This window comes from Saimiri boliviensis, chromosome 5 (genome assembly GCF_048565385.1).
Source record: "Saimiri boliviensis isolate mSaiBol1 chromosome 5, mSaiBol1.pri, whole genome shotgun sequence".
In the NCBI taxonomy this organism is placed as follows: domain Eukaryota; kingdom Metazoa; phylum Chordata; class Mammalia; order Primates; family Cebidae; genus Saimiri; species Saimiri boliviensis.
In genome coordinates, this window is record NC_133453.1 from 90353787 (window position 1) to 90366180 (window position 12394).

The 12394-nt window shown below is 35.8% G+C and overlaps 1 protein-coding gene across 4 annotated transcripts in view; it reads right to left on the bottom strand.

Annotated features, from left to right (window-relative positions):
• EPC2 (enhancer of polycomb homolog 2) overlaps positions 1–12394 on the bottom strand; it is a 232707-nt gene that overhangs the window by 18772 nt on the left and 201541 nt on the right. For 3 of the 4 annotated variants that reach the window (XM_010330319.2, XM_003921987.4, XM_074399710.1), the window contains 3 exons: positions 6351–6499; positions 5502–5634; positions 3161–3352 (listed from right to left, as the gene is read on the bottom strand). In XM_010330319.2, the coding sequence (XP_010328621.1) occupies positions 3161–3352; positions 5502–5634; positions 6351–6499 (474 nt within the window). The remainder of the gene's footprint in view (positions 1–3160; positions 3353–5501; positions 5635–6350; positions 6500–12394) is intronic. The other variant, XM_010330308.3, reaches the window with a different exon arrangement.

The window sequence follows — 12394 nt, forward strand, 5'->3', positions numbered from 1 at the left end:
AGATACACGGATGGCAGGGAAATAAAATATTTTAGATAAATTTCCGCTCAATGATTAAATTTTTTAAAAAAGTTTTGGTACTTAAATTTCAGTTGTCTCGCCCTTTTGCTTTGTAGTAAATCTCTTTCTGACAAACGCTGGCTCAACCGTATTTACTCGCAAATTTCTGAACCTCACAAATCCCTCTCTTCCTATTTTGAGAGGAAAAATGTTTTCTCCATATTATTTCCAAACTGTGGTAATTACCACTGAGCAGGGTCATCCAGGGAAGAAAGGTATTTGTTTGAGGTTCCAAGATACCTCCACCGACCCTAAGGGGAGACACATAAACAGTGAGCTGGGGCTGATTCTTCTTCATGGGGACTGAAGCCCCAAACCTGAAATTTGAAAGGAAATCCCAAATGTGAATCTTACACTTTGGTTCCTTTGTAAATCATGTCCCTATTCTAAGATATACACAGGAAGTGTCACAAAGTCTCAGAAATTCTGTGTATGAAATCTATCACCCTTTTCTCCTACCATTCCCCAGGGATCGATTCCAGGGGACAAACGAAGGCTGAGTCATAGGAAGACAAAGCTAATGTTAGGAAAATCAGAAGCACGATCAAGAGGCAGGGTTTTCGTTCTATTCAGCTGCAATTCAGCAGCAAAAGTCTGGTTAAAACGTGTGTTCTCCTAAGGCTTCCTATTCCCTTGTTTGTGTTTATTAGACAAAGAAAAAGTATGATTATTTTAATGATCTTGTCAGCAATAAAATTCTAATTTTATAAGAGTTACACTCTGGATAGGGGCCTCACTGAATGAAGCCCAAATACAGGTAAATATTTACTCTTTAGCAATATACAAATACCATAAAATTAATGAGGGTTGTCTAAGACCTAATATAAAAACTCAAAGAATCTAAATGTTTCAAAGTGCAATTTTCATGTGGGGATGGGAATGGGGAACTATATAAATCAATGTAAGAATTTGGAGCAGAAATGAAAATCCTTTAATAAACGAGAAACATATGACTAGTTATGCTGCTCTATTTTCAGGCTGGATGTACTAATTCCACCAATAAGAGAAAAGTTTCTAGAGGTCACAGCACCCTACAGTATGTTGGTTTTTTTTTTTTTTGAGGGAGGGTCTTGCTCTGCTGCCCGGGCTGGAGTATGATGGTGCAACCTTGGTTCACTGCAACCTTCGTCTCGCTGGCTCAAGCGATCTTCCTGCCTCAGCCTCCTGAGAAGCTGGAACTACAGGCATGCATCACCACACCTGGCTATATTTTTGTACTTTTTTTTTTTTTTTCGTAGAGGTGGGGTTTCACCATGTTGCCCAGGCTTGGTCTCCAACTCCTGGGCGCAAGCAATCCGCTTGCTTTGGCTTCCCAAAGTGCTGGGATTACAGGTGTGAGCCACAATGTCTGGCCAACAGCATTATTCTTAAAGGGATGGGAATATATAGCAAAACTTTCTAGCCTCTCATTAGTACCACCAATATAAGCCTATTCTACATATATTTATGTCATTTTCTTAGTTAACATTATAATTTCCCAGTATGTATAATGTAGATAGAGGCTATCTGCCATCTGGCTATTACTGCAGGCATCAAGCCTTTCATACCCTTTTCCTCTTCTATATTTTGTGCTCCAGCAATGCTAAACTGCTAGCAGTTCCCTCTAATATGCTGTGCCTAGAACCCTACCCTATACTTGCTATCCGGAAAATTAGTATTTTCTAGAGCACTATATCCCTCATGCCTTCAAAATGGTCATATGGTCACCTGATTAATGTCCCATGGCTATTCAAAGCTCTGCCTGAGTCAAACTAGATGATTCTCTGACAAAAGTAATGTATGGGTTCATTAAGCGTTCCTCAAGAGCTTAATATAAAATTAAACGTATCTTTGCACATTTAATATTATGCATGTAACTATCAGAATATTATCTGAATAGAAAAACCAAATCAGAAAAAAAAAAAGTAAAAATAATATAATCTAGCCCAAAGGGACACATTTTATGCAAACTCCAGATCTGAAATGGTATAGCAGTGAAGAGTTTTATAAACAGTCTGGCTTTCCGAACATATCTGTAATGTTGGTTTTTTAAAAGAAAGTTTCCTGCCGGGCGCGGTGGCTCAAGCCTGTAATCCCAGCACTTTGGGAGGCCGAGGCGGGTGGATCACGAGGTCAAGAGATCGAGACCATCCTGGTCAACATGGTGAAACCCCGTCTCTGCTAAAAATACAAAAAATTAGCTGGGCATGGTGGTGCGTGCCTGTAATCCCAGCTACTCAGGAGGCTGAGGCAGGAGAATTGCCTGAACCCAGGAGGCGGAGGTTGCGGTGAGCCGAGATCGCGCCATTGCACTCCAGCCTGGGCAACAAGAGCGAAACGCCGTCTCAAAAAAAATAAAAAAAAAAAGGAAGTTTCCTTAAAGCAAACATGTCAAAAAGTTAAACTACGATAAAGTTGGTGGTAGGTTCAAGGTCTTTGTTACAGTATTTTCTCTAAGTTTCCTACACTATATGTTTAAAAAGAGGGTATCACTAGAACAGATGATAAATAATATTTTTTGAAAAAATGGATAAAGTAAAAGTCTTATTTTAAAACAAGACTTATAAAAACATTTTTAATTGCACACATTTTTCTATAAAACTTTCAATATTTATCAAAGAGTTAAAACTTGAATCAGTTTCTTTAAATCTTTTTTAGAATCAAATAGCCATTACCTAACAAATTAGCAAAATTTACATTAAAAGTTATAAAACACAATGCTGGTGGAATATGGTAAAAAGGAAAGTATTACTGACAAATATTTTCAATATTTACAATTATATATTAACTGCCTTAAAATATTTATAGTTTTCAGTTAGTAACTAGTAATTCCATTTCCAAAAATCTGTTTTAAATACAGAGGGACAAGAGCTACATTCATTTTTATAAAAGGAAAAACTGAAAACCATGTGCTCACAAGACAGTAAATTCTATACAACCGATGAAAAATAATACAGAGAAATACCATTTCAGTGGCTACATAAATAATGTAGAAATGTTTATGCTATACATATAGGGGAACAAAGCAAGAATAAAAACTCTAAGATGGCAATTGTTTTTAAAATACAGCAATATAAAAGACTAGGAGGAAATGTCTTTAAAATAGTTTTAAAACAAGCACCTGTGGAAATTCATCTTCATCTGAGCTGTGAAAGTCATATTGCTTAATGTCACTCTTATTGATCACAGGCAATGTCTCAGGAGTGGGTTGCTGAGATGTTATCAAAGCCTCTGCTTTAGGCTTCTTTGGGTACTTCTTCTTTTGACGAACCACATCAGAAGCCTCTTCTTTCAAAGACAAATGATGAGGGTGCTGTTTACATGACGATTTTTCCCCCAAAAGGAAGAAATAAAAATAATTTTAGAAATTACGAAAAACTATACTGCTCTTTGAAAAACATACATTTTTACCCAGGAGGTGATTTTATTTGTTTTTAATAAGCAAAAATTATTCTGTATTCATAAACTGAAACATGTTTTACTTTCTGTAACTTATGATGAAAAATAATTATGTATTTAAATTTGCTTTTAATATTGTTATTACTATTTAAAAGTAAGATGTGAATGATTTTTTGGATTGCTCTATCATGTAATCCAGTATTTAAAAGGTATTTAAATTCAATTCTTATTTAAATCTACTATATTGACAAAAATTAACATCTACTTTTATTTTTAAAAATCTTCAATTGGATCATGACTTTATTATTTTTACACTTAATTCCAATTTTTTAAAATGTCTGTTCTATGGATGGCAATCTTTTGAGAAAAACAAAGCTTAACTAGGAAAAAAGCCCTCACTTTTTAGAATGTATAATTACTGCAGCAACTGAACAATAACTGTTCTGAAGTCCCCCAGGCTTCTGTGGAGGTTCCTGAGAGGCCATCTGGCAAAGACTGACTGAAGGGGCAGGTTTCCAGCCCCCACCTCCCCTCAACAGAGCAGCTCTGTCACTGTTTTAACATACTGGCATTCCTTTTAATAAAAAGGGATCTGCCACTTTAAAAGTCGGAAAAGCCTGTTGTAAGCACCAAGGTACAAACTACAAAATTTATACGTTTCCACATGTAGTCCAGATGTTAACTACTTTAGGGTCAGAAACAGTACACACAATAAAAATATTGCTTGTAAGGCAAATTATAGTGAGATATACAATTTTTTATACAATGGGTGTAACTATTACATCAAAAAGACAGTCCCAACTTTCAGAAACTTCCTATATTTTAAAGTGGGATATGTGACAAAGTAAATATAGTTATTAAACATGTGTGATAGAGTAGGACAACAATGGATGCAACCAAATCCCTAAAGTTAGTATTTAGGTAGGCTGAGTGTTTATTCAGAGGAGATCTAAAACAAGAATCAATATATAGTAAGGGCTGATTCAGTCAGTAATTATGGGTTAAGATTTTCATACTGCAATGCTTAACAATCACATACCTAGAAAAAGAATTGATGGACATAAAATGGATTTTTAAAAATAATTTACAAAATGACATTTGCATTAACTTTTTTTGGCTACAGAGGCAAGTGAGACTTAGAGAGAATAAGGATGGTGGGCTAGATGCCTGTGATTAATAAGAAAGAACTCTGGTGATTGAATTGACATGAACTGAATGAAGGAGTCTTCCTGCTCCACACTCTTTCTTGACCTTTAAGAATCAACCCATCAAAAATGAGAACTGTGTACATTTTCAAAAGATGAATTTTCCACAAACACCCTAGGTCATTTAAAAAATCCTGCTACAGAGTAAGGCTCTATCGTCTAGAGGCTTCAGTCAATACTTGTTTCTTATTTAAATCTACGCTCCTTAAAATTGAAGGCTTTATTAGTTTTTCTATTTCCCAATTAAATACTTTAATTAATGTACCAAGTGAGGACTGAATAAATACAGTTATCTAGTCCAAGTGACTAAAATAACCACTGAGTCTGGCTCTTTTATTAGGAAGAAACTCTGACCCAGAAATTAGAGGACTTTCTCAAAGTCACTCAAGGTAGGTAACAACTGATAAATGCTGGCTCTGGAAATGATGATGACAACAAGAACAGATTTTTCAATAGTCTCAATGAATAACGCTTTAATTTGAGGTGTTGATTCCTTCCATTACAGTGCAAGGTTTGCTAAGGTTAGTGATAATAACTAGACTTTAATTACCCTTATTCTCTAGAGAGGCAGATAGCATACTGAAAGTGATGAACTGTTAGACCTGAACTGAAACCTTGAATCTGCCACTTACTAGCCATATCTAGAAGTCACAAAGACACAACTACCTCTAAGGGTTGTTATGAAGATTAATGGATCAATATATGTACAAATACTCCTAGCAAAGTACTTGGCAAATGGTAAGAACTAAATCCATGTTAACTGCTTTTTCCTTACTCAAACCATATTAAGACAACTGCAGAAATCAACAATTATCTGATCAACATTACCATACATGCTTCTTCCCAGACAATATTCACCTTAGTTTTACATTCTTGAGCTTTGTGATGATTTCCATTATGAAGAGTTGCTGGAGTGGCATATAACTCTTTCTCTGATCTACTGATTTTCACTTCATTAAGGATTTCACCTCCATAGTCTCCCAAATGATATCTTGAAAAAAATAGCAAAATATAAGAAAACATTGCATAGTTGAATAATAAAGAAGGAAAATAAATGATACCTCCATTAGTTGGAAGCCACCTACTCAAAAAGAGCTAACAATCAAATTATTTTTAAAAGACAAAACAAACCAAAAAACTAAAAAAAAAAAAACCTAAGGTACACAGAAAACAAATTTCTTACATACATTATATAATCAAGCACTGAGAAATGTTTGGAATGCTTACTTCAGGAATCACACAAAATTCTGTTTTAGTTTAGTCTTTTTAATTTTGTAGGAAAATATACTATATTAGAGAACACATTTCTAAAAGGAATAAAAAAGACTACCTACCCAGAAAATAAAATCAACACTCATTTCCCTCAGATTTTCTTTAATAGAAACTTTAATACAGAGAGGTAAACAAAATGATCACCAGAGTTCTTTTCTAAAAAAATTCAGTGATTCTGCCAAAACAAAATTAAGTATAAGATCTATAGTATATAAAAAACTCTTCCAAAGTCTGCAATCTAAATTGAATAACTTAATCTATAAAAAGAAGAAAAACAACCTATTAACCACAAATCTTTAAAAAATATAAATTCTTACAGAATCAATATGAACTGTCATAAAGCTTAAGCTGCCCCCCACCCAAAAATCTTCTGGTTCATTTTGCCCATCACTTGGTAAAGTTGCCACTTCATTGCTGTAACAGAAGCAATGTTACCTTTTCTCCACAACTTCTAAGGTTAAGTGCAATAATTCCCGTTTTGTTTTCTCTCTTCTCTTAATCATTTCCAAAATTGTTATGGCTCTACTAAATTCTCGTCTCAGTTTCAACATCTTTTCATAAGAGGCTTCATCATTCTTACGATTCTATTAAAAATAATGATAATTTTAGAAGAATAAACAACCCAGTTATCTACATTTCTGGTTTTATTCAACAAACTCTTATCAGACCTGAATTTATCCTATAAAAGTAAAATGTTAAAAAAAATCTGAACAGCACCTACGTAAGAGAATCTGTATCTATTTAACTCTGAAAACACAAGTATAAGCAGGTATCTCTCAATAAATACTCAGAAAAAAAATGTTGACAGCTGTTGAAAAGGTGGAATGGCATAAAGAAATAATTTCAGTGTAAACAAATTTTTTAAATGTCCACCTGAAACAAAACCTGGTATTGGAAAATGTAGTACATTCATTTATAGGAAGGTATTTTTCCAATAACAAAGAGGAACAGTTTTGTCCAGATCAAGGTAACAGTCAAAATGAGTCCCCATCCATTCATCCATCCATCCAGCTCTGTAATTGGGGGCTGGATGGTTTGATATGCTATATTATAACGTGAACATGAACCAATAAAGCTTCACTTCAGAAACTCAGAAAACTTGAGAGTAGGATAACAAGCATTTCCAGAAATCAAATTATCATTTTTCAATGTAATGTCACACCCCATTGCTGAGTAGAAAACAGATTTAGTAAAAAGACTGAATTTCAGAACACTGTTTATTAGCTTTTCAACTAATTATACAAAGTGAAAGCCCTGCTACATAACTAGAAAAGGCTCAGTCATAATTAACAGCATCTATTTGCATAAAAATTATTACTAATACAAACTATTTGGTTAAATCAAACATCCACAGATTCCTTATTTTAATATTAGGCATGGAACTATTTGTTTAAAAATATACCGCTACCACCCCTCCAATCTATGCATCCAGAGTGAACTGTACACTTAAGCAATCATTCATTCCTTGAGTTAATAATTCAAAATGACATTAGAAAGAACCTAAAGAATACCAGAGGTTTCATATGAGAGGATTATAAAAAGAGAAAATAACAATTGAGAAAAATTCAAAGTTATACTCTTTCTGCATACAGTTTCCTGCATTTGAAAAATAACAGTAATACATTAAAAATAACCTAATCAAAGTCCCATTATGGTACTTCACATAGAATATTAAAAATAAGTCATCCTTTTGTCTAATTTTTAAAAATTCATCTTTTTCTCCTTTATTACTATGTGACAAAAGGTAAAATCTAAAGCATATGTTTAAACAATTTTTCTTTTTGGTAAGTAGGCAGCAATAATACCTTTCAATTAAAAAAAATAATATTATCAACAGCAACTATTAAAGTCCCTACTCTGTGCAGGGTATTGCACATGTCCCTTACCCTCAAAAGGCTTAGAAGCTAGTAAGGATGACAGATAGAAAACAGATAAAAGAATCATAAGGCAGATAATAATACAAGGTTACATGCCAGGTGGCAGCTGAATAATATTCAAAAGTGCACCAGAACCTTTTAGATAGCTCCCTTCTTCAGTAAATTTTCCTCTTGGACTCCTCTTCTACCCTGTCTTATTCATATCCTGTTGTTGTTGTTGTTACTGTTTTGTTTGTTTTTGAGATAGAGTCTCACTCTGTTGCCCAGGCTGGAATGCACTGGCATGATCTTGGCTTACTGCGACCTCTGCCTCCCAGGTTCAAGTGATTCTCCTGCCTCGGCCTCCCGAGTAGCTGGGATTACAAGCACCTGCCACTATACTCAGCTAAATTTTTTATTTTTAGTAGAGATGGGGTTTTCTCATGTTGGCCAGGTTGGTCTCAATCTCCTGATATCAAGTGAGCTGCCTGCCTAGGCCTCCCGAAGTGCAGGGATTCAGACGTGAGCCATTGCGCCACCCCGTTCTCCTCATGCCCAAATAATTACTCTTAACTTTCCTTTCCCCAGTCTTGGTCCTCTTTTTTTAAATAGAAACTTTTTGTTTTGAAATAGTTTCAGACTTACAAAATGTTACAAAAAGAGCATGAAGAATTCTCATATATCTTCATCCAGATTCCCTAAAGGTTAATATTTTACATTTGCTTTTTCTCTCTGTATGTGCATACGGAAATATGTATGAATAAAAACACACATCTAAAAATTATCAGCAGTACTATTTTTGAAAAATTTCGAGAAGTTGAAAATATATTTTTTCAAAAAACAATGATATTCACATATAACCACAGTATAATTATTAAAATCAGGAAATTAACATTAACATAATCCTATTACTTAATTTCTTTATACATGTAAACTTTATTCATATTTCAAAAACTGCACCACTAATGTCCTTTAAAGCAAAAAATACAGTTAGTACTATAAAGGACATCAGTAAGATAATAATTTTTATTATAATACATTTTCTCAGCTGGATGCAGTGGCTCATGCCTGTAATCCCAGCACTTTCGGAGGTCGAGACGGGTGAATTACCTGAGTTCAGGAGTTCAAAACCAGCCTGACCAACATGGTGAAACCCCGACTCTACTAAAAATACAAAAATTAGCCGAGCGTGGTGGTGCGCACCCGTAGTACCAGCTACTCAGGAGGCAGAGGCAGGAGAATCGCTTGAACCCGGGAGGCGGAGGTTGCAGTGAGCCGAGATTGTGACACTGCACTCCAGCCTGGGCGACAAGAGCGAGATACCATCTAAATAAATAAATAAATAAAATAATAATAATAATACATTCTTTTTTCCTGGTCTAGGATCTGACTCCATATTAAAACCCATGTTTGGTTGTCATGTTCTTTAATATTCTATAATTTGTTTAAACTCCTATAATTGTTTTCTCTATCTTTTAGTGATTATGATCTTAACATTTTCAAAGAGTAGAGACTATGTTGTAGAATATTCCTCAATTTGGGTTTCATTAATGGTTTTCCATGATTAAATTCAGATTATGTATTTTTGGTACAACTACCACAAAAGGGATATTGTATCCCTCTCATATTAGTAGTTAAAAGATACTATTTGTCCCATTACCGTTATTAACTTTGATTGCTTAAGATGGCATCTCTCAGGTTTATTTTTCCCTTTTAAAATAACAAGTAGATTAGTTCAGGCACAGTGGCTTATGCCTGTAATCCCAGCACTTTGGGAGGCTGAGACAGGCGGGTAACTTGAGGTTGGGAGTTTTATACTAGCCTGGCCAACGTAGAGAAACTCTGTCTCTACTAAAAATACAAATTTTACCCTGATGTTGTGACGAGGGCCTGTAGTGGGGCGAGATTGTGCTACTGCAATCCAGCCTGGGCGACAGAGCAAGACTCCATCTCAAAAAAATTAATTAATTAATTAACAAGTATGTTGTAGGACTACATAAGCAGTATCTTGTTTATCATCAAATTTCCCCCTTAAGTTTAAAATCCATTTGTTCTAACTTTTGCCTCCAACAATCATCTGTATTATTATAGTGGTTGCCAAATAGTGATGTTCTAATTCCATCATTCTGCCAACATTTACAGGTTTGGAAATCTACTGTAAGGAAATACTGTCTACCCATCTACTTGCTCACCAGCCCACCCACATCAGTATGGACTCATGGGTTACTCTATGGGGTAGAATTCATTATTTTCATAATCTGTTTTGATGCTCAAACTTTCCCAGCTCTTATCAGTGGAGTACCCCTTCAAGTTGGCTCCTGTATCCTTCTGACATGGCTCCAACCATTTTCTTATTTTCTGGCATAACAAAATGTTTGTTCCAGGCTTATCTTTGTTTTTTCCAGCCCTAGACATGAAATAGTTTTCCTAAGGAGCCCTGGTTCCCTTTAATGAAAAACGGTATATATATTTTTTGAGATGGAGTTTCATTCTTGTCGCCAAGGCTGGAGTGCAATGGTTCGATTTTGGTTCAAGGTAACTTCCACCTCCCAGGTTCAAGACATTCTCCTGCCTCAGCTTCCCAAGTAGCTGGGATTACAGGCATATGCCACCACACCTGGCTAATTTTGTATTTTCAGTAGAGATGGGGTTTCCCCATGTTAGTCAGGCTGGTCTCAAACTCCCGATCTCAGGTGATCCACCCACCTTGGCCTCCCAAAGTGCTAGGATTACAGGCGTGAGCCATCGTGCCTGGCTGAAAAACAGTATTTAAATCAAGATCTACATCCTAGACATGCCCATTTCTACTGGGTGACACTGCTTCTAGAGACTCTCAGTGAACAGAGCTAGGAAATATGTATGTAATATATGTATGTGCATATACGCATAAATCTCTTATCTATTCCTCACTACCAAGATTAAAAACCACTAGCTCATATTGACATTTTTTCTATTCTTCTGAGATGGCCCTATTCCCTGTATTCATATCCACTTGCCCCGTTTACTCCTTTTCTCATAATTGTCTCCGCCCAGGGCCAACTCCTTTCTTCCTAATACAGTTAAATATTACAATTCTGAACTTACTGCCAAATCTCTAGGGCAGTGGTTCTCAAATTGCTACACTTTAGAATAAACTGTACATCTTTTCATGACCAAGGCTGTACAGTAGCTAGAATTGACAACCACTACCCTGGGAATTTCCTCTCTTAACTATCTTACTTCTTCTGGGTCTCACAGAAGGAGAAAAGAGGGCACAGATGCTAAGAGTTGTATCTATGTGGTTAAATACATGCTGATCCAGGACTTCCCAATCAGTGTATTCAGACATGCCGATGCCTTAAGACTATCTCATTTAAGAATAACCCAGGTTGGGCGCGGTGGCTCAAGCCTGTAATCCCAGCACTTTGGGAGGCCGAGGTGGGTGGATCACGAGGTGAAAAGATCAAGACCATCCTGGTCAACATGGTGAAACCCCGTCTCTACTAAAAACACAAAAAATTAGCTGGGCATGGTGATGCATGCTTGTGATCTCAGCTACTCAGGAGGCTGAGGCAGGAGAATTGCCTGAACCCAGGAGGCGGAGGTTGCGGTGAGCCGAGATCGCGCCATTGCACTCCAGCCTGGGTAACAAGAGCGAAACTCCGTCTCAAAAAAAAAAAAAAAAAAAAAAAAGAATGCCCCAAAGTATTCACAAGCTCCTATTTAAGCATTAGTTAAGCAACTTAAAATTAAATTCTAAACAGCCAAACAAATATTTCAGAAGACCTTTTAGCCTTTGCATCAACTACACAAGTGTTTCTAAGTTTGTGGAAATAGAAAACAGAGAGCCTTTGTTAATTGTATTCACTTTTGCAAACCCCAGTGCTTGCCACCTCCTAAGGAGTATTCACTATTTGAGTGCTTTCCCATTTTTCTCATTTCAAAACACATAAACATTTCTAACTAGCAACAGTGAGAATGACAGTTGAATGGTCTTTGGTCCTACAACTGAAAACCGAAAGGAATAAAAAGTAAAGAATATCAGAAAAGAAAATCTACCTCTTTACAGAGGAAAATGGAAAAATAACCAAGAGAAAGGGTAAGAATCAAGAGTGTCAGGAAAATCTACATTAATGTTCACAAAATGAAGAAATGTCTAAACACAAGAACCAGTTACTAGCAATTCTCTAATGGTTAGAACAAAAGAAGAATAAAACATATTTTAACATTCAGAAAATATTGTCAATATGCCAATAAATACTGCTAATCTTAAGTATTTCCTACCCATTCACTAAAGGAAGTCCAATAATAGTTTTCCTTCAAAAGGCATTGCTAACAGTCTATGTTTTGCAATGTATCTGTAATTAATTACAGTCATGCATTGCTTAATGACACGGATCAGATCTGAGGGGCTGGGTGTGGTGGGGCTCATGCCTGTAATCCCAGCACTTTGGGAGGACAGCTTGAGCACAGGAGTTCAAGACCAGTTTGGGCAATACAGTAAGACGCAATCTCAAACAAATAAGTGAACAAAGAAAGATCTGAGAAATGTGTTGTCAGGCAATTTCTTTGTTGTACAAATGTCAGAGTGTACTTACATGAACCTAGAAGGTATAGCCTATTGCTCCTAGGCTACAAACTTGT